This window comes from Osmerus eperlanus, chromosome 17 (assembly GCF_963692335.1).
Source record: "Osmerus eperlanus chromosome 17, fOsmEpe2.1, whole genome shotgun sequence".
Lineage (NCBI taxonomy): Eukaryota > Metazoa > Chordata > Actinopteri > Osmeriformes > Osmeridae > Osmerus > Osmerus eperlanus.
In genome coordinates, this window is record NC_085034.1 from 13,206,767 (window position 1) to 13,230,210 (window position 23,444).

Here is a 23,444-nt window from a genome sequence, read left to right on the forward strand (position 1 = left end):
CAACCAACTGAATGGGTGAGTTAAATGGTAGCAGTTGTTCGTAATGGCAAGATAAGGATCTGCATAAACCCAAGCGACTTGAATAAGGTAATTAAATGAGAACATTGACCTATGCATACTATAGAAGAGGTGGTTTCTGCAATACCTGATGCTAAAGTGTTCTCGTTCTTGGATGTAAAATCTGGCTTCCTGCAGATTGAACTAGAGGAATCATCATCGTTCCTGACAACGTTTAACACGCCTATTGGGAGTTTGAGGTGTCTTACACTTCCCTTTGTACTGAAACGCCCACCAGACATTTTTTCTTCTCTTGCGCTGCTTGACTACAGGACAACACCAATAGAGTCAGTAGGCCTGTCACCAGCTGAACTGCTGATGGGTAGACGGCCCCGTAAAAACCTGCCTGCTGCTCGTCCGCTTCTCACACTAATGGCGTATGACCCCCTCAAAGTTAAATGGCAACTAGACCAAAGTAAGAACATTCAGAAGTTCTACTCTAACCGCAAGAGTGCAAGTGGCCCTAGTGCTACTCTGAAGCCTGGAGAGAAGTAAGGATGCAAGCACATCCTGGCAGTCACAAATGGTCTCCTGGAGTCATATTGAGTTCACATTGTGCTCCAAGGTGTTATGTTGTGAATTGTGTTCGTACATTTACATGTATGCATTTAGCAGACGCAAGTAAAGAGTAAAGCCAAAATATTCAGCATTTTCTCAAGAGCACATTAGCTGCCAACGAGTCCCTTCACAGGCTTACCAATGACCAATGGACTGGGATGTCAGAACCAGTGAGCGTTGAGGAGCCAGAGTTTATGGTCCACCCTACTTCGCCCCATGCACCGTCTGAAGAACTCATAACCATTAGTCAGACATTGCCAGTTGAGCAGTACATCACAAGAACTGGCAGAGTTGTGAAGCCTCCTATCAGTTTGTACTCAGGGAGAAGGGAGGTACAAGCCCCTTGTGTGGAAGGTCGCCCCCCTGGTGCCGCCACGCTAGCAAAAGTGCTGTCTTGGATGCCCCTATGGTAGATTAAACATAATAAAGGGTCCTGTACGTGGCCCAGTGTGCAAAAAAAAGTCCCTTCAAGGGTGCCCTAGTGGAGAAAACATGATGCAGTGCCCTCTGGGTGACCTACCAGCAGAGAAAACATGCATCTTATTTTGACTCGAACATAATAACATGAGTCCAACATGTTATCTTACATTAAGCTTTTTTTTAGTGCAAATTATTGTGATTTTTTCCACCACTGGCGCCAGTACTGAGTAAAGCTCAAGCATCAGTGTTTCCCCTACCATTATATTAGGGGGGCACCCCCCACCCCCCAGGAAGGTCAAGTTAATTTTGTAAAAAAAACAAAACAATTAATATAGCACCAGATCACAAAATAAGTCATTTAAGGTTATCTTTCCTATAAAACAGGTCTATAGCTTGCTCTTTTATTAAACAAACTAAATGGCCTTATGTTATATATCTTATTTACACGACGGCATGTCATTTCTGTCTCTACATGGTCGGGCGACCCGCCAAAGCTGTAAACCTAGGGGAAACACTGAGCATGGTTACGTACTAAAGTTGTGTGTGACGGTTCTCTTACCAACATTACAGCATCTTCCGATGGATGGTTTTCTGACAAACTCCAGAAAGCTCTGCAATTTTCTTTAATTTAAATCCACCTAACAGGTATGTCTCAACCTCACAAGGGATGTCAAGAGCTGGTCTTCTGCTGGAGCGGGGTGTGAAAGGTTGGAAAGATGAGGTTTATGTCAAGCTGATCAGCCAAAGTGGTAACTTCTCTTACCAGCCCAAGCCACTGTCATCATTTCCCCAGTGACAAACACGGCTACTTCCGTTATTTAGCGTAAAGCTGGCACAGGTTGGGGGGGGTGGCTTCTGAGGCTTGAGCCCCGAATGTTTTCTCAAATGCCCTGAATCTTTAAGGTTAAAATTTGGGTTGTCATTTTCAGCAAATATAACAATATGAATACAACTTAATGTTTAAATTACATAAAGCTCAAACTATTAAGTGCTCAAATTAATGAAAATTTTCTTTGCTTGCGTGCTCCACCCACTCGCATTACCTGTGGAAGTCCCCATCTAAACTCACATCAAGCCTAGACAAGGTCCTAGGCTTGGGCTAATCCCCTAATGTTTACAATTGCATTTTCATGATTGAATTTTGTCCCTAGAAGAGCGTGGTGTTTTGAAAACGGAAATGCATTTGACCGGGGGCACTGTTGAGCTTACTGCACTTGAATATTGTCCACCACACAGCACATCTTTGAAAAATGAGATGCCAAATGTTTTCATTTCCATTTTCAAATAGTTAGAAAGTGCATTTTAATTGTAATTGAGACTTAAATAATGCTTTCGAAATTTAGGATACATTGTTTATATTACATTTTATTTTTTTACATTTTCATTAACATTTGAATACAGTCCTTTGTAAAGAGTGTTACGTCTTTGAAAATGAAATGACAAACCATTATTCCATTTAAATTTTAATATTGACATGTGACAATGCAAATACTATTTTGATTACTGCATTTTCATTTGAATATTGTCTCAAATAACACTTACATACAGTATATTGAAAATGATAATGTATTTCTGAAATTGCATTATCATTTGAATATAGTCCCCTATGGGCTTCCATACCCTGCAACCTGCAGACACCCCATCATCAAGTACAGCACACTGCTACTACTTCAACTAGAACATGAGGTATGTGAGTCCATCAATGCAGCACCTATAGATCCTGCTGACTGTTAAAGATGGCAAGTCTGTCATTTTTATTTCTGAAGTTTCCAGAAGAATCCTCTAAATCATGTCTACTGTTTCCCAAACTGTAAATAAATCACAAATAATCAAAATTGTAGCATTTGTATTTTATTTACAGTTGGTTGATTAATGTATGTAAATGCACTGCTTTTGTACCATTTTGTAGAACATTCTCTTGAACCACGAGCTGGATAATTTTTTGATAAATCTGCCTAAAAAGCTAAAAAACCTTCCACATCCCTCATATACATAATTATCCATGTTTTACAGACTCTTCTGATATAAACTGGAGTAAACTGCAGTTAAGAGTCAGGGACAAGACATACAAAAAACAATGAAACTCAATCTCAAAATCAAGTAGCAAACAAGTCAAACTATTGTAAAACAAGTTTTACTAAAACATAATAAATGTCTTTCTTACTCACATAACTTGTACATTATTACATATGCCTTGAAGGATTTCAGCTATCAATTGTTTATATTGCTTAGTCCCAGTTGGTTTCAGGTAGAGTGACGTCACCCTCTTTTCCTGACATGGCTTCACTTAGCATCAACACTAAGCAAACTAACTTTGTCAATATGGGCTTGAGTCTGATACTTTATATGTTCTTAATTATCACTGTGGAGTACAATATTGAACACTAACATAAGATAAAAAAACTAAATAATAATACACCTTCCACCTATACTATGTATGTAGAACACCCTTGTTTACTCCGAACAGGGATTGAAAATTTCCCCCCCATTTTCACTTCACCCTCTTTTGAGGCATCTGATCAGTGAATTGATAACATCTGACTGGAATAGCAACAACTACATTCTCCTCCATCCAATCATGATGAATTAGAGAACAGTTAAGGTGGGAAGGACAGAATGATGTATTTCAGTACATTCAAACAGACAGTGTCCAAATACAACCTTCCATTATATAATTTTCCTACATTTAAGTTTGTTATCAAACACTTCTAAGTGTTTAAATATTTTCAGTCTGATTGTTAGTCTCCTTTGTTCCCTACAAATTCCAGGCCTCTACCTACTGGACAATGTTGAATGAAAATCTGATGGGATGAGACAGATATGCCTATAAAATGAATAATTTTAAGTTTATCCAAGGGCAAGAAGGAGCTTGGCATTATGTTGTTCAAACCTCCCTTCCCACTCCTCTCCTTAATGAACACTAGGGGCTAGGTAGATTTAAATTTCTAACCCCAAAGTTTAATGACAAGACAACTGCTCCCCACCTCCCTTGAAGTGGTCAGTCAGGACAATTAATAAAACATTGCAGATGTGTTGAAAACCAAAATCACCCCAAGGTCTGTTGCAATAGTCCATGTGTATTTTAATTACATTTACCATTTGTTTACTTTAGCACTTGATTTTTGTATGTCTAACACTTTGCATTGAATACAACTTAAAGTGATCCTCTTGTCAGGAGTGGTGTATTAATGGGGATCACATTTCAATGCTGCACCTGTCTTCTATACGTCAATGTTGTTGCCAGCATAGAGCCTAGTCCATGTTCGGGCTGGGGTGGGAAAAAAACAGCAGTATAATTGTTCAAGTCTGAACCTTGACATTCCTAACATAATTAATAGTTACAAGTAGACATTTTGAATATATCTTTCTTTAAAGTGCAGTTAGGTCTCAATTTTAAACAGGCAAAACCAGAACCAAGTGTAATGAACAAGAATGGCCACAAACTGTATATACAGTGTTTCTTACATTAGTATATTGTACTGCGCACAGCATGGGCCTTCACGATTGGATGCCAAAATTTAATAAAAATAACTTGGAAACTACACAGAAGTCCGTCAGTCACAAACTTTAATAAAAATTGTCATTATTCGATGGAGTTGAAAAATGTATCTATTAGTTGGGAGTTGAAAGGGTAGTCACTCACAGCTGCTGCACTGCTAGAATAGCTTATGTCGTTGTTTGGCCATACACTTTTCCTTCATGGCACAATATATAGTTTGATCACTGCATCTGTGGCCAGGAAATGTATACACACCAGAATCTCACCTGTTTCTATGGCTTGGGCTTCATTTGTTTTCCACTGCTCAGCGACATCATTTGCCAGTGGGTCATCGGGGTTAGGAGCACTTAATAATGCTTGAATGGATAGCAGCACGGTGCGAATCTGCAAGGCTGGAGACCACTTATCTGAGAGAGAATTTAAAGCTGGGTTAGGCAAGTTTTGCGAAGCTAGCTATTTTAGCTTCTGTTTGACACGATTCAAACCAAAATATACCACTCCCTCCCTTCAAAGCCACTCCTATAAAACTACAATAACGCGCATTGAGTGCAGGGGCAGAGTGCACGCAGGTAGGTAGACAGACATAGCCAGTCCAATCATTAGTCAGGGTATGGCTTAATGATTAGTTGTGTTTATTACAGTCTTGCAACACCCACAGATGTCGGATTGATTTCATATTAGGCGGTCAGATGGCTGAGCGGTTAGGAAATCGGGCTATTAATCAGAATGTTGCCTGTTCGATTCCCGTCCGCGCCAAATGATGTTGTGTCCTCGGGCAAGGCATTTCACCCTACTTGCCTTGGGGGAATGTCCCTGTACTTACTGTAAGTCGCTCTGGATAAGAGCGTCTGCTAAAGGACTAAATGTCAATGTAATATTACCGTCAAACCTTTATTGGTTGCTATCAAGATGTGAAGTTTATTTTGGCAAATATGACAAAAAGTGCTGCTCAAACATAATATAACCTGACTTTAATTGGGCAAATAAATAATGTTGCAGAACAATAGCACTTCTTAGGATTATTGCATTATCTAAATAGTATCCCAACCACAGAAAAGTGTAGAAACCAAAGTAACGAACACCAGCAACAAAAAAAGGTTGCGTAGACTTGATTTCCACTGTATATACACATGACCGTTCAAAAGTCTGGGGTAACTTATAAATGTCCTTGTTTTCAAAAGAAAAGCAAATTTTTTTATCCCATAAAATAACATCAAATTGAACAGAAATACAATGTACATTTAGCAGATGCTCTTATCCAGAGCGACTTACTGTAAGTACAGGGACACTGCCGGGAATCAAACTGGCAACCTTCAGATTACTAGCCCGATTGCCTAACTGCTCAGCCACCTGACTCCAATGTCTACAATGTCGACATTGTTAATGTTGTAAATGACATTTCCATATTCTTTTGTGGAATATCTACTGGCGTAGTGTCCAATATCATCAAACATCAGTCATGTGTCCGAATGGCACGTCGTGTTTACTAAACCAAGTTTATAACTTTAAAGGGTTAATTGATCATTAGAAAACCCTTTAGCAATTCTGTTAGCATGTTAGCATAAAAAAAAAGATCTAGATGATCTGGGGCAAAAGCAATTGTGTGTTCAATTGAAAGCTCAAAATGGTCAGAAACAAATAACTTTTTTGAAACTTCACCTATTCTTGTTCCGAGAAATGAAGGCCATTTCATGCAAGAAAATGCCCAAAATCTGAAGATTTTGTAAAACCCTGTATAGAAGGCTTACCGCAGAAAATGTGTTAGTTAAGGTGGTAGGGTGTTTTTTTGCCTGCGGGGCGGGGGAGGGAGGGGGGAACAAAATGCAAAAAGTTTTTCCGGACGCTTTAACTGAAAAGTGCTGCGGGAAACCCTGCCTGTATACTACTGTTTTCACAGAACAACTGCCTCTAACCAGAATAAAAATAGGAGTGGAGGCTCTGGCGCACAACTGAGAACTCATTTATTGGTGTCTACTTTGAAAAACAGATGCCTCACAGGTCCTCAACTAGCGGCTTCATTAAATCTGCAAAACACCAGTCTCAACATCAACGGTGAAGAGGCGACTCCGGGCTGCTGGCCTTCTTGGCAGAGTTGCAAAATAAAATCCATCTCTCAGACTGGCCAATAAAAAGAAAAGATTAAGTTGGGCAAAATAAAAGACACTGGACAGAGGATGATTGAAAAAAGCCTATGGATAGAAAAAGGTTTTAGGTGTTCAGATCACAAAGAACATGCGTTAGACACAGACCAAATGAAAATATGCTGGAGAAGTGCTTGACGCCATCTGTTAAGCATATTGGATGTGATGGTCTAGGATACTAAGGCCTTCAAGTGGGATATTTGTACAGGGTAAAAGGCATCTTGAAGAAGGAAAGCTATCACTCAAATTTGCCTTGCTGTACCCTGTGTTTGGTGCTTTACTGGAGCCGATTTCCTCCCACAACAAGACAATGACAAAAAGCATGCAATAACTTTAGGGAAGAAGCAGTCAGCTGATAGTCTATATATTTCTATCATTTGATTATTTGACAAAAACAAAGTTTGAAGGACACAATTAATATTTAAAATATATTTATAATATAATTAACCTTATCAGTTACTATATTTCCAATTCCTTTTGCTATATTTCTGGTTCAAACCCATATTATTTTGAAGTGACGCCAAACTTTTGAACGGTAGTGTATTTGAAGTGTATAAAATTGAATATGCAAAGTTTAGTTGATTATGATCAAGAAACATTTTAAAAGAAATACCTTATAAAAAGTGCATGTATTGCCTTTTTACATATGAAACCCCAAAACATGCCACCTTTAAATGCACTAGCCTAAGGCTTTGCAAAATATTCCATCTCTTACCTTTCAAAATATCTAGACATATTCTCCCCAGCTTGTCTACATTGGGATGGTAGATTTTTGTCATGAATCGTACTTTGGGAGCTGCCATGGGGTACTCCTCTGGCAAAAAGAGTTCAAGTTTGAAGGTTCCTCCTTCAAAAGGGGAGTCCTGGGGTCCCGCTATTACCACGTGGAAGTAGCGTGCATTTCCTTCATCAGGTTCTGCTTTTATCCCCGGAACAGGCTCTGCTAGCAAGCGCTGAGTCTCCTGGAAATGGACAGAAAAATACATTTGTAAGAATAAGACAGACATAGGAACACATGCACGTCACATCACAAATAATCACAAATTAGTCCAATAGAGAATGCGAAGTTGACGTCACGCCGCGTTGAATTCTGGGTAAATGGCAAAACCGTTTTCTTTGGGCGCCGTCTTGTAAGGTCAACGGACATACAACCTACATCAGTGGGCTTTGATCAGCACATGTAGAGGCATCAAACATTTCCAAGGAGGGCCCCTCTGTACTGATCCGAATGAGGTCATCGGTGGTGGATGGGTTCAAACCTTGTTTTTACAGTCAATGGTTCAAACTAATCATTAATGGAAACAATTTTTTTTATGCTGTATTCCCAACGGCCGGCGCTCTTGGTTTTCAGCATGCCTTGCGGCAGACAGAAGGGGACTTAGTTGGGGGGTTAATTTTGTTCACGGAAGCATTGTTTAAGTTTCTATTGTTGAACTCTTGTGTTTATTTTGATGTGTAGTGTTGGATGTTAGTTTCCTTAGTTCGATTGTTCACACTGAGGGTGAAGGTTAGCTAGCTAGATCGCTAGCCAGGCTGTTACAGCGCAGGGCAGATGCAGCAGGCTATCGCGCAGGATGCAGCCTATGAGGTTTATCCAAGTCACGATTATTGCTAGTTAAAAGGAATAAACGGTTACCATTGCAAATAATGGTTTGAGTATTTTCGAGTTCCACAACCTCTTTTCACGTAACTGACAGCTGCAATAGGTTAAAACTAGCGCTGTCAGTTAAACGCGTTATTAACTACGTTAACGCAAACCTATTTTAACGGCGTCAATTTCTTTATCGCAAGATTAACATTCTTTTTGGCCTAGCAAGCTTTGTAGTTTCTCTCACATGCTATTGCAACAACTAGTAACGTTAGAAAAACTACAACACCACACCGGATCTAGGTAGACCGGAAACAAAATAACAGGCACGTCGCACACACTTGTTTGGGCTTGTGATCCAGCCAAATATTAGTAGGCTAACGTTACGCTTTGAGTGGATGGCGAGCGCGAGACGCCGAAATGGATGCCAATAAGATTGAGTGGAAAGTTTACTTTCAAGTTTCAAGTTGCCAAATGGTTCCATTGAAAGACCAAATAAAAGTGATTTTGTCATTGTGAACTGAGTTATCATCGCAGCACGTCCAGTCTGAAATACCACTTGATGGCCAAGCACACAGCTGATGCGAGTTCTCCGCCCCCTTGTCAAAGCCAGGCGACAATGGATGACTTCAGACAGAAGCAGTGTGAAATTGAACACTACAGTAAAAAAACATTTGGACAAAGCAAGCCAATCCACTTTTCCACGTTGATAAGAGCATTAACATGAGAAAAAAATAACGTGACAAAAAGAAATCAAGGGGCATTTAGAGTATATAGAAATGTGCGATAAATTCAGAGTTAACTATGATATTAATTCAATTAAATATTTTAATCGTTTGACAGCACCATAGACTATGTCTATTGTTTAAAACGTGCTCGCACCCGTGCGGCCAAATATTTGACCACGCTTGCACACATTTTTGGGCACACTGTTGTAGAGCCAATATGTATGATTATTTAAGGGGAAATAATGAGAAAACAATAAAATTTCATGCATCAATGTTTACAATAATCTCTGTCCGTAGGCTACATCTTCATTTTTAACCACTTTTATTTCAAGATAGAGGACAACTTGAAGTGCGTATGAAATATACATAATTGTAGCCAATGTAGAACAGCACCCAGATTATAAATATATTATTTGGTTAGAAAGATATGACCCTTCTAGTGATGAGTGGATAAACCGGAATTCTCCATAACTAAAAAGGTTTGACTTTCTTTGACAATCCAATTGTCCAAACAAGTTAGATATTTAGTTTAAAGGTTAGCCTACATAGTGTAGCTAGCTAATGTTTATTTAGCAAGTTTCACAGAAATCTGCAAACAACGAGGCATACAGGCTACTACGGTCAGTAGCTGCCTGTCACAAATGCAGAAGCTGGATCGTGTAATTTTGTCCTGAAAAACTTGCGTTACTCCAACAAATGCTTTCTAACAAAAAAAGTTTAGATTTTTTTTACAATTTACAAAATTGACAACATATGTTAAGAAACGTGTCTTTACTCGAAATATTGCCTCAGTTTTCAATTTAAAGCAGTACATCTAACACTGTAGGACATCTCCCATGCCATGCTATCTTTGACTCTGTTTAGGCAAAAGATGGATAACGATACATTTATTAATTCACGCCCATTAACCCCTTAACCAAATTATATGTGCTTTTAGCTTCTGTTGTCACGAGTATCTGGCAGTTTTCAGATATAAAATTGGTGATTGGACGGCGAAGATATTAAGGCAGGAGCCATGGGAATTTAAGTTCCCATATTTGGACTGGCCGGCTGGAAAGGGCGTGTACCTGCAAAGATGGCGGCGACGTCCAAACGTGCAACACGGCGTGACGCATCGTTAACCTAAGGTGACGTAACTTCGCATTCTCAGTCTTTCTCATTCTTAAAAGTTTGGAGCACCAGCAAAAATGTAGGAGCACCCACCGAAAACTTTCATGTAGTCTTTTCAGCTCTTCAAATTTTGAGCACGGTCACTGTCACGTGACAACAAAGCGCAATGACAAAGAGTGATTGACGGCTAATTTTAACCAATAAAAAATTGTCATTGAAATTAAGAACGTAAAAATGAAGTTTAACTGGTTATGCAACGTTGGATAGAACGGTAGACCGGTCACTGTATTACTTCACAGCAGGCACATGTGCAGCAGAGCCATAAAGAGAAAGAGTTGCATCAACTGAGGGTCAGGAAGCTAGGTGGTCACGTTGTTCATGTGTCACGACATAGTTCCAAACATAGCCGAGTGGAAAATTTAAATGAATGTAAAGACTCACTGAAGCAATTGCAGAGCTCCACGTTTTTTTGGTAACTACTGAACAAAATAATATGCGTATTGGTAGCTGAAGATGTGGGCCTACTTATGGGATCTCTATATTATTCATGGTTTATGGTAAACTAACTCAAATGTGTAAATAGTTAAAGGGGTGATTGACTGGGTTTTTGGGGTAATTCACACTGTTCCTTAAGGTCTCCGAATAGGGTATGCAACATTGGTTGTGCTGAAAATGGCCCGGGTGCTGTTCTATGCGCCCATATGCACCCTGTGAAATAGCCCTGTAAAAAATGTAGGGGTTTTCTCCCTTTTATGGTAGGCTCATGTTTATATAGATAGCTGCGCGCTGATTGGTTGGTTTACAACGAGTGAAACTGCGGAGCAAAGACGCAACACGGCCAACAACACTCACTGAAACATCGAAGGTGGAGACTTGAAATAAAAACGTACAAATAAATCTATTGTCTACACAACACTGTTTTCAACAGATTGACTAGATATCATTTGAAATGATATTGTTAGTTGTTTCCACTTCTGTTGTCGAAGCAAACGGGATCGACTTAGGTGGGTAACATTAGCACTACAGCTTAGCAAACAAACTATCGTGATTCAACTCAGCTTCAGTTAGCTCTAGCTATCTTGCTGAAAAATAGACCTGGACAAACATGCATCTTGAATTGTAGATTTACATGACAACACATGTTATTTATTTGAATGAAACACAGTCAGGAACATGAAATAACATTAGCCCCATTGCCAAAAACAAAATCATCACACATTCTACCAATGATAGATACAGGCAGGATACGTTAGCATTGCTAATAACTGTTAGCGACAACATCATACTACAGCTTGCGGTTGTGATGAACATAAGGTCGGAACAGCACCTCTTTTCAGCAACAGCTTCATAGAAAATCCTGCTTTACATTGTCCCAGGTTTTCAAAACTGTCCTCGGTGAAATGGTTCGAGCAAATGTGTAACTGAGGGTCGAACTGCGCAGGGATCTTCTCATAGACAAACATCACAGCCCTTCGAGTGTTTGGTTCCTTAGGAAGACTCTGAAAAGTGTCAGCATTCCCTGTACAGCCTGGAACACTGCATTTACCACCGTAGTCCATTTTCAATATGCTAGAAAAACTTTCTTCTTTGTAATTCTGTGGAAGTACACAGACCAGCGCGCAGCAAATTTTGGGGCGTGACAAAGGTACAGACCAGAGCCAAAAAAGGTGGATTTTTCAAAATCGACCGTTTTACAGCTATATTTTTTAATTGTGAGATTTGCATAGGAAAGAGGTGTCAATGGACTTTGAGGTTAACTGTATGTCCATTTTACCCACTGAAATGTCGTTATTCAATTGTGACAAGGTAAATTCGGTTCTGCAACCAATGACCCCTTTAATATCTTCCTATTTTATATCTCGTCATTGAAAGTAACTTGCCATCAAGTCATGTGTTTTACATATTTATTAAATCTTGCCCTAATGTCAAGAACTGTTACATTGTTTAATTAATTTTGCTCAAATACAGTTACCTCTTAACCATTGTTTTTGGTACAAGTACATTATTGTTAGCTAGAATATCTCTCAGTACTTTAAACTACCAACGTTAAATGTACTATATGTTAGAAAATGAGTTTAGATGCTACAACTATTTTGCTACTGCCATTCGACTGTGATTTTTAAAAGATTAAACATGGTACAAATGTAACTTATTACCTTCGAACAGTGCCGTCATACAGTTGTTTCTCAACGGCGCGGCTGTTTAGTTTAGAACTTTTCTGCGGCCATAGCTTACTATTGAAAAAGAAAAAAAAAGTATAATTGAAGGCAATGTAGTCGATGCAACTGTCTCTCTTTGGCCCTGCTATGCAGTAGGCTAATTAGCGAGTGTTTTGTAAAGAAATTAAAACAGATGGCACTATGACGATTGTTTGCACTCGCACAAATGTTCCCTAATACAGTGCCCACCAAAATTATTGGAACTTCCTTTCAGTGTTTCCCCTAGGTTTACAGCTTTGAGTAAAAGAGCAAGCTATAGACCTGTTTTATAGGAAAGGTAACCTTAAATGACTTATTTTGTGATCTGGCACAATATAAAAAATTATATATATATATTTTTTTACAAAACTAACTTGACCTTCCAGGGGGGGGGGGCGTTGGGGGGGCGGGTGCCCCCCTAATATTATGGTAGGGGAAACACTGCCTTTATTTTTGCTGAAGGCTGAAAACATTTGGGCTTGACATCAAAAGAGGAACGTGAGACCAGAGATCAACATCTCAGCTTTTATTTCCAGGTATTTACATCTGGATCTGATGCACAACTTATAAAATGGAACCTTTTTTTCGAACCAACCCATTTTTCATGTGAGCAAAGGTATTGGAACAGGTGTTTTGTTGCCCTATTACATACATTATTCAAACCATAAATAGCACTGAATGTCTACGCTCAGGTTCAGATTGGGCAGGATAGGTTTTGCCTGTGCAGACTGCATTCAGAGGTGAAAACTACATGAAAACCAGAGAGCTGTCTATGGGTGGAAAAACAAGCAATTGTGAATCTGAGAGAAGATGGAAAATCAATCAGAGCCATTGCACAAACATTGGCCGTAGCCAGTACAACCATTTGGAATGTCCTGAAGAAGAAAGAAACCACAGGTCTACAAAGTAACAGACGTCGAACAGTAGGGCTGTCCCCCCCACTCAGTCGACTAGTCGATTGTTTGGTCGATATGCTCTTGGTCGATTACAATTTATTTTTGTCGAGCTGCCAATGTTACCGTTTTCCCTTTTGTTAATCTGCAATTTGTTTTTTGCACACGGCACCATGAGCACAATTGTAGCTGTTAGCCTAAACTCTAACATACTTTGTCTACAATTGGTGTTATTAATCCTTTAGGCAAAATGGCAAAGAAATCTGTGGTATAGAAGCATTTTATCAAAGTACCAGGTGACTCAAAACATGTTGAATGCACACTGCCAACGTGTAATATTCCATAGTTCGACGTCGAATATGATGTAGCCTACCACTTGAAAACCGTAAATTTGCCATCGGATCATTATTTTACCGTATGTAGCATATAGGCCCAGGATTTGTATGTTTCAGGAATGAAAGTTTTAGGCTATGTCTACTTATGCTGTGCTACTGTAGGTCTAACCATCTGCATTTTATTTTGAACAACAGCCTAGTTTCCCAAAAGGTCGATTTGAGAGACTGCACGCTTTCAACAATTATATTGGCTTTGGATGTGCTAAGTTGTTAGACTCTTGTTAGTAGTCAAATAGCTAGTTCTGTACGTGTGTATAATCAAAGACATGAAGCAAGATTGCAGGTTTATTTCCTAAATTGAAGTTTACAATTTGAATAATCTAGGTTAAAGACATCACATCCAAATCTTCTCCGGCCAAGACAACAAAATCTTTCTCTGTTGCACTGTTCCCCACTCGGCTTCTACGCAAGTTCGCATGCTGCACTTTCACTCAGGCAGTGATCAGCGCGCTCTGATGGTTTGCATGTTAAACAAACAATATTTTTAATTTGTAGTACATTGTAAGAGATGATAAAAAAATGGCAGTTTGGTTATTATTTATTATATCGGCATTCGGTAACAACAGGACTGGTGACACAAGGCTTATTTATTAGTAGCCTAATAGCAAATTTGATAGCGGCTGAATCTGGAATGTCCAGCAGCTACATAGAGTCAGATTGGGAAAATGTTTGTACATTTATGTTTGTCTAGTTGTCAATCTCCCATTTTACGTATGTATTTCTTTCAGATTATCTCTTAAAACAGTGAGGTAAAACATCACACAAAATGGTTTGATGAAAAAGATTGTGACATTTGGGCCCAGGGCTCGAAAATAACGATGGCCCGATGCCAGTAAAAAGTAACGTCGGGACAGTTAAATTAGCAACTCACTGGCCCGATCGGGCCACTGCAAATTATTGATTGGAAAAATAAATGTCATGGTAAAAGTTAACATCCTTCATATGTTTTGCTATCTGCTAAATGCTTAACCCTTGTGCTGCCTTCGGGTCACATGACCCAAAGGTTCATAACGAACCACCGTTGTGTTTACCCAATTTTATCCAATACAAAAACAAATCTTTTTTTTTTCTTTTAACCTTCACAATGTGGGGGGTCTGAGACAGCCCGATGGTTAAAAGAAAATGCTTCACTTTGTTTTTGTATGCAGTAAAGTTGTCGCAATACGACGGTGGGTCACAATGACTGATGGGTCAGAATGACCCGAAGATAACACAAGGGTTAAATAACTGCAACTTGTGGGGCGCACAGTTGGCAAATCAAGAGTTGAGTAGTGAGTGACGAGTGGTTGTCAAATTGTAATTCTCTAATCTCTATAAATTTTTTAACAACTGGCGCAAGTCATGGCGCGAGACAATAAATTGAAGATGGTAGCAAAGTAGAGCTACGAGCTCAAACGGAAGCAACTTTTATGGAAACTAAGATGCACTGTCTTCTGTCATATGTTTCCGTCTAAAGCAGACAAAAGTGGATCTTTTTACACAGGCACCGACAATTTTCGAAAATAATCCCTGACCAGCCATACTAGCAGACAGCACCTGGTTTGCGTGACAGCTAAGCAGGTGGTTGACAATCCATCTTCCAGGCCGTTGACCATGCTGGTCAGGAATTTAAATGCAGATGCCCATCGTGTTATTGCACGACTTATAACAACAGCATATCACATAATTAAGACAGGCCAGCCGTTCGCCTCGTTCCCCCAGGCTATTGAACTGCAGCAGAAGAATGGTGTCGATTTGGGTACTTAGTATCATACGGATGAAATGCTATGGAAGCTTTTATAAGTTTATTTATAAGTCTTTGGTTTTGTTGTAACAATGATAAATTACAACTTTTGGAGGGGGGGCCAGTAAAAATTGTCTTGGGGCCAGTAAGCTTCAAACCAAGAGGCAAACATTTTTAATGTTGAGCCCTGTGGCCTACAGAATCTTTTTTTTAATTTTTTTTTAAGATTAGTCGATTTTCAGAAGTATTTAGTCGAGTCTTGGTCGACCAAAGAAAATCTTAGTCGGGGACAGCCCTATCCAACAGGTAGACCAAAGAAAACATCAGCAGTTGATGACAGAAACATTGTGAGAGCTGTAAAGAAAGACCCTAAAACAACTGTTAGAAGGTATCACTATCTACTGTTCGCAGAAGACTTCATGAACAAAAGTACAATGGCTACACCAGAAGATGCAAACCAAGAACAATAGGAAGACAAGGCTGGAATTTGCCAAAAAGTACAGAGATGAACCTTAAATTCTGGGACTAAGTTTTATGGACTGATGACACAAAGATTAACTTTTACCAAAATGATGGAAAGGCTTAAGTTTGGAGAAAGAAAAGATCTGCTCTAGCCTGGGTGCCAGACAAACTTAGCCCGCCCACAAAAAAATGTAGTCAGGAAGTTGGGTCTGGGGTCGCTCGGTTGGGGAAAAACTATGTCCGAACAAGAGCTGTTCGGACCAATCAAATTGTCAGGACGGGCTTTATACGATGATGGACAGATGATCAACAGTAATGTAATCAACCACATCACCAAAGAGCGCTTGGGTTGAATTTGTTTTCAACAAACAACATACTACGTTGCTCTGATTGGTTGTAGGTCTATCCAATTGAGTGAAGAGGCATTTTTTTCCGGGTTCGGTTGAAACACGCCCCATACTCACAGCCCAACGGAGCGGTATCAGACTCATATTCTGACTAGAATTATGAGTATGACAACGTCAGGCTAGATCTGCTCATGATCCCAAACATTCTAGCTCATCTGTGAAACATGGTGGAGGTAATGTCATGGCTTGGGCTTGCATGGCTTCTTCTGGGACAGGCTCAACACATGATGGCAGCAGCAAAATGAACTCAGAAGTCTACAGAAACATTTTGTCTGGCAATTAAAGGAAAGATGCAGCAAGATAAAGACCCAAAACACACTGCCAAAACAACAAAGGAGTTCATCAGGGGCAAGAAATTGAAGGCTTTAGACTGGCCAAGTCAATCTCCAGACTTAAACCCTATAGAGCATGCATTTTGCTTAAGAGGAGACTGAAGGGAGGAACCTCACAAAACAACTGAAAGAGGCTGCGGTGAAAGCCTGGGAAAGCATCACAAAAGAAGAATGCAAAAGTTTGGTGATGTCAATGGGTCACAGACTTGCTGCCGTTATTGAAAGCAAAGGATTTGCAACTGAATATTAAGTCTTATTCACTTAAATATATTTTACGTCTATCTGTTACAATACTTTTACTCACATGAAAAATGGGTGGGTTCGAATAAAAGGTGCTATTTTGTAAGTTGTGCATCAGATCCAGATGTAAATACCTGGAAATAAAAGCTGAAATATTCATCGCTGGTCTCACATTTATCTTTTGATGTCAAGCCCAAATGTCTCTACAAAATAGTATCAAAATGTATTTCTCTCACGTCTCTTTTTCAATAGAGAAAGTTCCTAAAAGCCTGTTAATTCAGCCTCTTCAGTAACAATTTGAGGTAGTAAATATACCACCATTTGTCTAGCACTAGTTAGCAAAGCAATCTACTAACCGTATCCATTACAAAGCCCTGGAACGTTTTCAAAACCTGTTAGGATACATATCAAGCCTAATCGAGCAAAACAGCAGTTTAACAAGAAAACTATGCGTTATCTTGCAAGACCAGGCCAAACCGAACTAATACTAGCTGGCTTGGCTAGCGGTATTGTTTTAACCACGCAAGCTAGCTTTACTGTACCAGTCTTTACAATAGTAACCAACCAGAACATCCCCAACCAAACAAAATAACGTTACGACAATTGGCTCCTAAAAAATAGTTTAGCATTCATAGATGGAAAAGTGAGCAATATTACCAAACTTTGATTCAGCTTAGCATTGCAGGTTAGCTACCGGAAGTACGTTAAACTACTACCAATAGCTTCTAATAGATGAACCGGCAATGCACGTGCTTTGCGCAATGTTTTCATTTTCAATAGAATAATCTGACTTTAGTAATCTATAGTAAATGTATAAAGGTGGAATCGATACCTTTATAATCCGGCGAGGCAATCCTGACATTTTTTTTAACTATATTTTTTGCTATAGTAATTGCTTCGGTGGCACAGATTGAGGGGAATAACGTGGTCCAGGTTCTTGGGCAACCACCGCATTGAAAATACGGATATGACGTACCCAAACGAAGACCGTGCGGTAATTTTTACCAGAGCCTGTTTAAGGCTCTGGTAAAAAACGTCTATATTAGACATTCTCTGTTTTTACCCTTTAAATAGATTTTCATTGGTTTGAGCGTTTCCATGGCATTCACAAATATACACCCGCGCAAAGGAGATTTAAATACAGAAATGTGTGAGCCGGCATCAAACGAAATAGGTGGCTAGCTCTGTCACAAGCAGTCACGGAGCCAGAGGAGTGGCCGGGGTGGCACTGGACCCCCCTGCAGGGGCGGCCTTAAGCATCTGGGGGCCTGTTTCAATAACTAATATGGGGCCCTACCCACATAAAACATAAACATAATAGAGCAGAAAAAGTAAGGATTCCTGTTGTTTGCATCAATATTATTTTATTGCGTGCACTTTCAGCTAACAGGCAGCTCAACATATAAATAATCCAACCTTATTTGATTAAAACTAAGTTATATACAATTATACAGTGTTTTAAGTTTGAATAAGCCTCGCCCTTTCACGCACTTAGCAGTATTAGCGCAGTATATTTTCAACTGTCTGGGCTCAGCTGACTTAAAAAAAAACCTGCTCAAACATCCCCTCAACTTGAAGTATTTAACAAAAGCACAAAAAAAGTGTCTGACTGAACCGAACTATATACAACGATGCTCGAGGCTCCGCGTTACTTCAGCACCATCATGGATGCAGCTCACCGGGCGGCAGGCGTAGATTTCACCTGAGCCCTTTTTAGAAATCCACCCTTCTGTGTTTGATTGCTGAGAATGCCCTAATAAGTTAATCTTTGTCCAGCGATTTTGTCACCTCGTGCTCAATTGATATCTGAGCGAGAGCTGACAGCCGCTCCTGGAGCATTGTTGACCTCAGGTGTGTTTTTATTAACTTCAAGCGAGAGAAACTCCTCTCTCCGCTCGCTACAGTCACAGGCACTGTCATCATGAGTCGGAGAGCAATGCTGAGGTTTGGATACAGTTCAACTAAGTTGTTTCTGTAAATTTAGCTCAGAATCTGCAGGCCAGTGGTTTCTTTTGCTGGCACTGCAGTGACAGCAGCCGACACCTCGCGCACAAGGTCCTCAGCGTCCACATCGCCGAGGGTTTTTTCTACATTTGCGCAGCTTTCTTTGAGGGTGTGACTTTCCACGGCCCTTTTCATTTCCTCTCTTCTATACATGAACCCAAACAGACCATGAAATGTCTCCATCAACTTGAAGCGCTCACTAGTGCCTGTAATGGCAGAGTCCACTAGTGGGAGGAAAACATCTCTCCTGAACTTTTCCTCGGGTGTCACTGTCAAGGAAGGATCCGGATTTTGGGGCCCGTACGGAAACTGGCGTTTGGGTTTTCGGCCTCGTGTAGTGGGGAAGACCATTGGCATCTCCATCTCTTCCGCGATGTCTCTAGCATCTGTCTGGGCAGATGAAAGGCCGTTCTCTCTGTATTCCTTTAGGAATTTAAGAACATATCCCACCTCGTACTGTAGCACATCAATCCCAACTTGTGGGCTCTGGAGCAGCTTGCTGACACGATTAACCTCATGTAGAATGTTGTACCAGATGATGACAGTCAGCAGGAATTTCCAGCTCGTTATCTCCTGTTCAAGGCCTCTGGCAGCAGACGAGGTCTCACTGTCACCTGATAATAACAATAATGTTGTTTAGGTTTTTAAAAGGTTAAAAACACCATAATAAGTAGCCTAACACACTAAAATCATACACTGTCTATCACAAAGCAAAGTAACACACTTGACTCGTATACATACATTTTTTTGTTGCATGATTGACTAGTGAGAGAAGAGCTTCGCCGACAGCAGGAAGCTGATACCGCAGCACTTTCACACTTTCCACGCGGCATTCCCATCGCGTGTTGGATATGGCCTTTAGGGTCATCTGTGGTACATTTGTTTTGAAAATCTCCCATCTGTGTGGAGGAGCTGAAAATGGTGTACAGACGTTGCAACACCCCAAAGAAGCTCACAGACTCCACTGTTGACTTCGCAGCATCTACAATGACGAGGTTTAGACTGTGGCTGGCGCATGGCATGAACAGTGCTTTATTGTTGATGTCAAGCAACCTTTTCTGCACACCGCTATTTTTTCCCCTCATGTTGCTACCGTTATCATACGCCTGTCCCCTGCATTTTTCGACATCCAGGCCTAACTTCTCCAAATGCTTCAAGAAGACACCTGTTAGCCCTGCGCCTGATGTGTCAAGCACTGGTAGGAAACCGACAAAATGCTCTTCAACAGTAGCCCCGGCACCGATTTGGCACTTGACAAAGCGCAGTGTCACAGAGAGCTGCTCTATGTGTGCAGCGTCCGGGGTGCAGTCCATTATCACAGAGTAGTAATGGGATTGTTTTACTCTTTGTATTATTGCTTCCACTGTCTTGTCTCCAATAAGAGTGATCAGCTCATTTTGTATCGTTTTCCCCAGATAATGGTCAGCAATCTCTTTTGTCTCCGCTCGTCTGACATGCTCGCTCATCACTGGGTCAAACTCTGCAAGCAGCTCCACCACACCTAGAAAGTTTCCATTGTTTGCTTCATGTAGGTTGGAATTGTGGCCACGGAAAGCAAGGTTTCGTTCTGCAAGGTGACAGACTATGGCAATTAACCTTTTCATGACGTCGTTCCACTGCCTTTTCTTCAACATTTGCATTTCTTGGTAGGTATTATCAATGGTACTGTGCGTTTTTACGCGCTTCTCCAGCTCGCGCCAGCTGTCCATATTGGCACGGTGTGTATTAGATTTTTCATGATCTTGGAGTGTGAGAGAGAGTCGTTCCCACATTCTGAAACCTTTGTGAGTGAGACTACTCGTCCGCTTGCCAAATAAGGTACAGCAGAAACAGAAGACTGAATCGTATGATTTAGAGTACACTAACCATGACCTGCGTATCTTTTCTCAATTTTTCATCTTCATGAAATATCTGTCCTTCGTAAAACGGCGGTGTGATTGGCTTTGTGGGAAGTTAAATTCCTCTATTTGAACGGGACCGCTCCTAACAACATCAATTCGTTGGTCATCGGCAATATGCTCTGGCCAGCTCCCCGGGTCTGTCTCTGTAAATGGGGCTTTCTCCCTGGCATCTCCCTCATCTGTCTCAGTGGTAGGAACTTCATCGTCATGTTCTTGTAACAATATTTGGTCATCATTATTGCCAGCAGTTTGAGTTGAAGACGTATCTGTACTTTGGCTAGCATCCTGCGACGGGGGTTCGGCCGCTGCTGTCGCTGGTAGGGTTAGAGCTACTGATGCTGGACCAAAGAAAGAGGTCACTTTTGGTAGACTGACTAAAACTTTCTTTTTTTTGTCCAATATCTTTCTTTTTTCAGCACCACTGGCATATGTACGTTTCATTTCCTCTCAAACTAACATTTTAACCTAACGGCAAAAAACGCAAAGGTATAAACGAGCCTACGGCTACTTCAGATCATGAATATATATAGTCTAAAGGCTTCAGATCGCTTAAGCCGGTCGCAGTAAACTTCGCCATGGTAACCGTGAGTTCGACCAATCAGAGAGACGTCAGTCAGTGTTGTTTTGCTTAGGATTGTGGGTAATGTAGTATAACAGAAGATCGCAAATAACAAGGTTGATTTCATACGGACTTGTGGCTTTTATAGGAGCAGAAACCTTCGTTTCACAACCTTGTAGCTCGATTTTTGTGCTGGTCTGTTGGGGGCCCCCTTGGACGGCGGGGCCCGTTTCAATTGAAACGGGTGAAACATAGGTAAGGCCGCGTCTGCCCCCCTGATATCGGACTGGCCACCCCAGGTGCCACCCCAAAATGTAATTCGCTATCCCTGACAATTGGATGCTGATTGACATTTAATTTATCTTGTTAAAAGAAGCGTTTTTTTTTACATCTGGCAGCGCATTTTTTCAATCGAGGATATTTCCACAGTTCACCAGTCACAAATCACTACGCCAGCGTCTAATACAGCGCCAGCGACGGAAGACAAGAGCATCATATTACAGTTATCGTTTGAAGGTTTAGCATTGGGGTTGAGGCTTCCTGAACAAAATGTTATGAAAGTTGAGTTGCTGGGCCGCAGAGCCATAGAAAAAGATGCATATTGGCAATTTGGTTCCATAACAGATTCAGATCAGAGAAATGTATCTGTTTTTGTTCAGCACTTAGCACTACCTTAGCAGCTAACAGCGCAGTTCCTACTGTGGTGTAGTTGATTCAATTTCGTTTTTTTCATTTTCATTTATATAGCACCAGCGCTTGACATAAAAAATTTTGCTCACCAGCCACTGTGGCTAGTGGTTTTCCAAAGTTACTAGCCACTCAGTAATTTCATTAGCCACAATTTTGTTGTTGGGAAATTAAGTTTTATTTGATTAAAGTTGAATAGGTTTGCTACAATTTACTTGAATAACTAGTTTTACAATCCTTTCACATGTAAGTAAATGACCATTGTCAACACCCAAATCAAGATTACATAAAATGTAGTAGGCCTACAAAATATATGAACTAAACTGAAAAAAACCCACAAGCAAAACTTTGTCAACTTAAAGATCCTGTAAAGTAAATTCCATGTTTTGCTTCTAAGTACATTATATACGTGTGAAATGAGTTCCTGAAAGCATGTGCAAAGCGCTAAGACTTTGTCACACTGAAGTGTGGCGTTAAACCAAAGAACAGTTTCTCTTCCGTTTTCAGATCAGGTTTTAATGGGCGGAGCCAAAAAATGCTCTATCTACGTCATTTCGCCCTATCTACGCCAGATCACTGAATGGCTCCTCCTGCTGTACTGTTATTGTAGCCTACATCAGATAGCTAGCTAGCTTCAGGATGTCTCCCACCACCCACAACTGCATCTTCCCTGGATGCAAGAAATCCAGCTGCGCTGCAACGCCATTTAAGTTCCCTATTGATAATGAAAGGAAAAATAGGTGGATAGATTTTGTGAAGAGCCACGCTCATGGAAAGCTTCGGATAAACTCCAACAGCCGCCTCTGCACTGACCATTTCACGGCGGACAGTTTTAACCAGAGACAGACGGGGTTCACCAACACACGGCTTCTCTTGCAGCGCGGAGCCGTACCGAGCATCGCCCCTCCGGCCGTTCATCCTCCGGTTGCACCTGGACCATCCACCGCCGCCAGCAGTTCATCACTTAGTTCTGTGTGCTTGTTATAATTATACTAGATAACTTTTCCAGAGGTATCTCTGCTATGAGTTAGTGCAAACCGCTAAATTGATATTAGGCTACTCGGTGTAGAATGATGGTATTTTGGTGATATGGTAGCTAATGTGTTAGAAGTAGCCTAGTGGGAGAGCTCACTGTCTGCTGTCTCTGGTGTCCATTTTTACTGTTACAGCTCAGGGGAACATTTCATTTATATGCATCTGTATGTTTCACTCATTGAACAAATAAATTCTAATTCTATACGGTTTTGTTCGGCTTGACATAGCGTCCATTATCTGGGTCGGAGGTAGGCACTAGGCAGCGAGGGGCGGAGCTTCAGCTCCTTCAGGCGACACGCCCCCCCAGTCTCAAGCAGAGAAGACTGCTGATTTCACGATTTCAAAGCCTAATTTAACATACTTGTCGGTGTTATTTTTTCATTAGAATTTGGATGGGTAGTTAATAACACATTATTCTGTGGTGTGGCGAACTTAAAACTCGTTTCCAGGTCCACTTTACAGGATCTTTCAATATTTATAAACAACATCATTAATCAATTCCGATTC

General features: G+C 40.6%; 1 protein-coding gene across 2 annotated transcripts; it reads right to left on the minus strand.

The window, feature by feature from the left end:
* Positions 1 to 2,870: 2,870 nt before the first annotated feature.
* Positions 2,871 to 17,723, minus strand: ube2nb (ubiquitin-conjugating enzyme E2Nb). 2 transcript variants are annotated; one of them, XM_062482883.1, is made up of 5 exons: positions 17,584 to 17,692; positions 16,816 to 16,885; positions 7,391 to 7,637; positions 4,801 to 4,941; positions 2,871 to 4,303 (listed from the first exon to the last, which is right to left on the minus strand). In XM_062482883.1, exons 2-5 carry the CDS (start codon positions 16,864 to 16,866, stop codon positions 4,257 to 4,259), a joined length of 486 nt encoding a protein of 161 aa, XP_062338867.1. In that variant the 5' UTR covers positions 16,867 to 16,885; positions 17,584 to 17,692; the 3' UTR covers positions 2,871 to 4,256. The 2 variants fall into 2 exon arrangements, with proteins under 2 accessions (XP_062338867.1, XP_062338868.1); XM_062482884.1 differs by lacking the exon at positions 16,816 to 16,885 and having other exon boundaries at positions 17,584 to 17,723.
* Positions 17,724 to 23,444: the final 5,721 nt, after the last annotated feature.

Coding starts and splice junctions, on each gene's coding strand:
- ube2nb (XM_062482883.1), bottom strand. CDS start 16,866: ATGCACAACTTACAAAATAGCACCTTTTATTCGAACCCACCCATTTTT. Junction 7,638..16,815: donor CGAACCCACCCATTTTTCAT/GTGAGTAAAAGT, acceptor GTCCATTTCCAG/GAGACTCAGCGCTTGCTAGC. Junction 4,304..4,800: donor AGCCCAAGCCATAGAAACAG/GTGAGATTCTGG, acceptor TTCCCACCCCAG/CCCGAACATGGACTAGGCTC.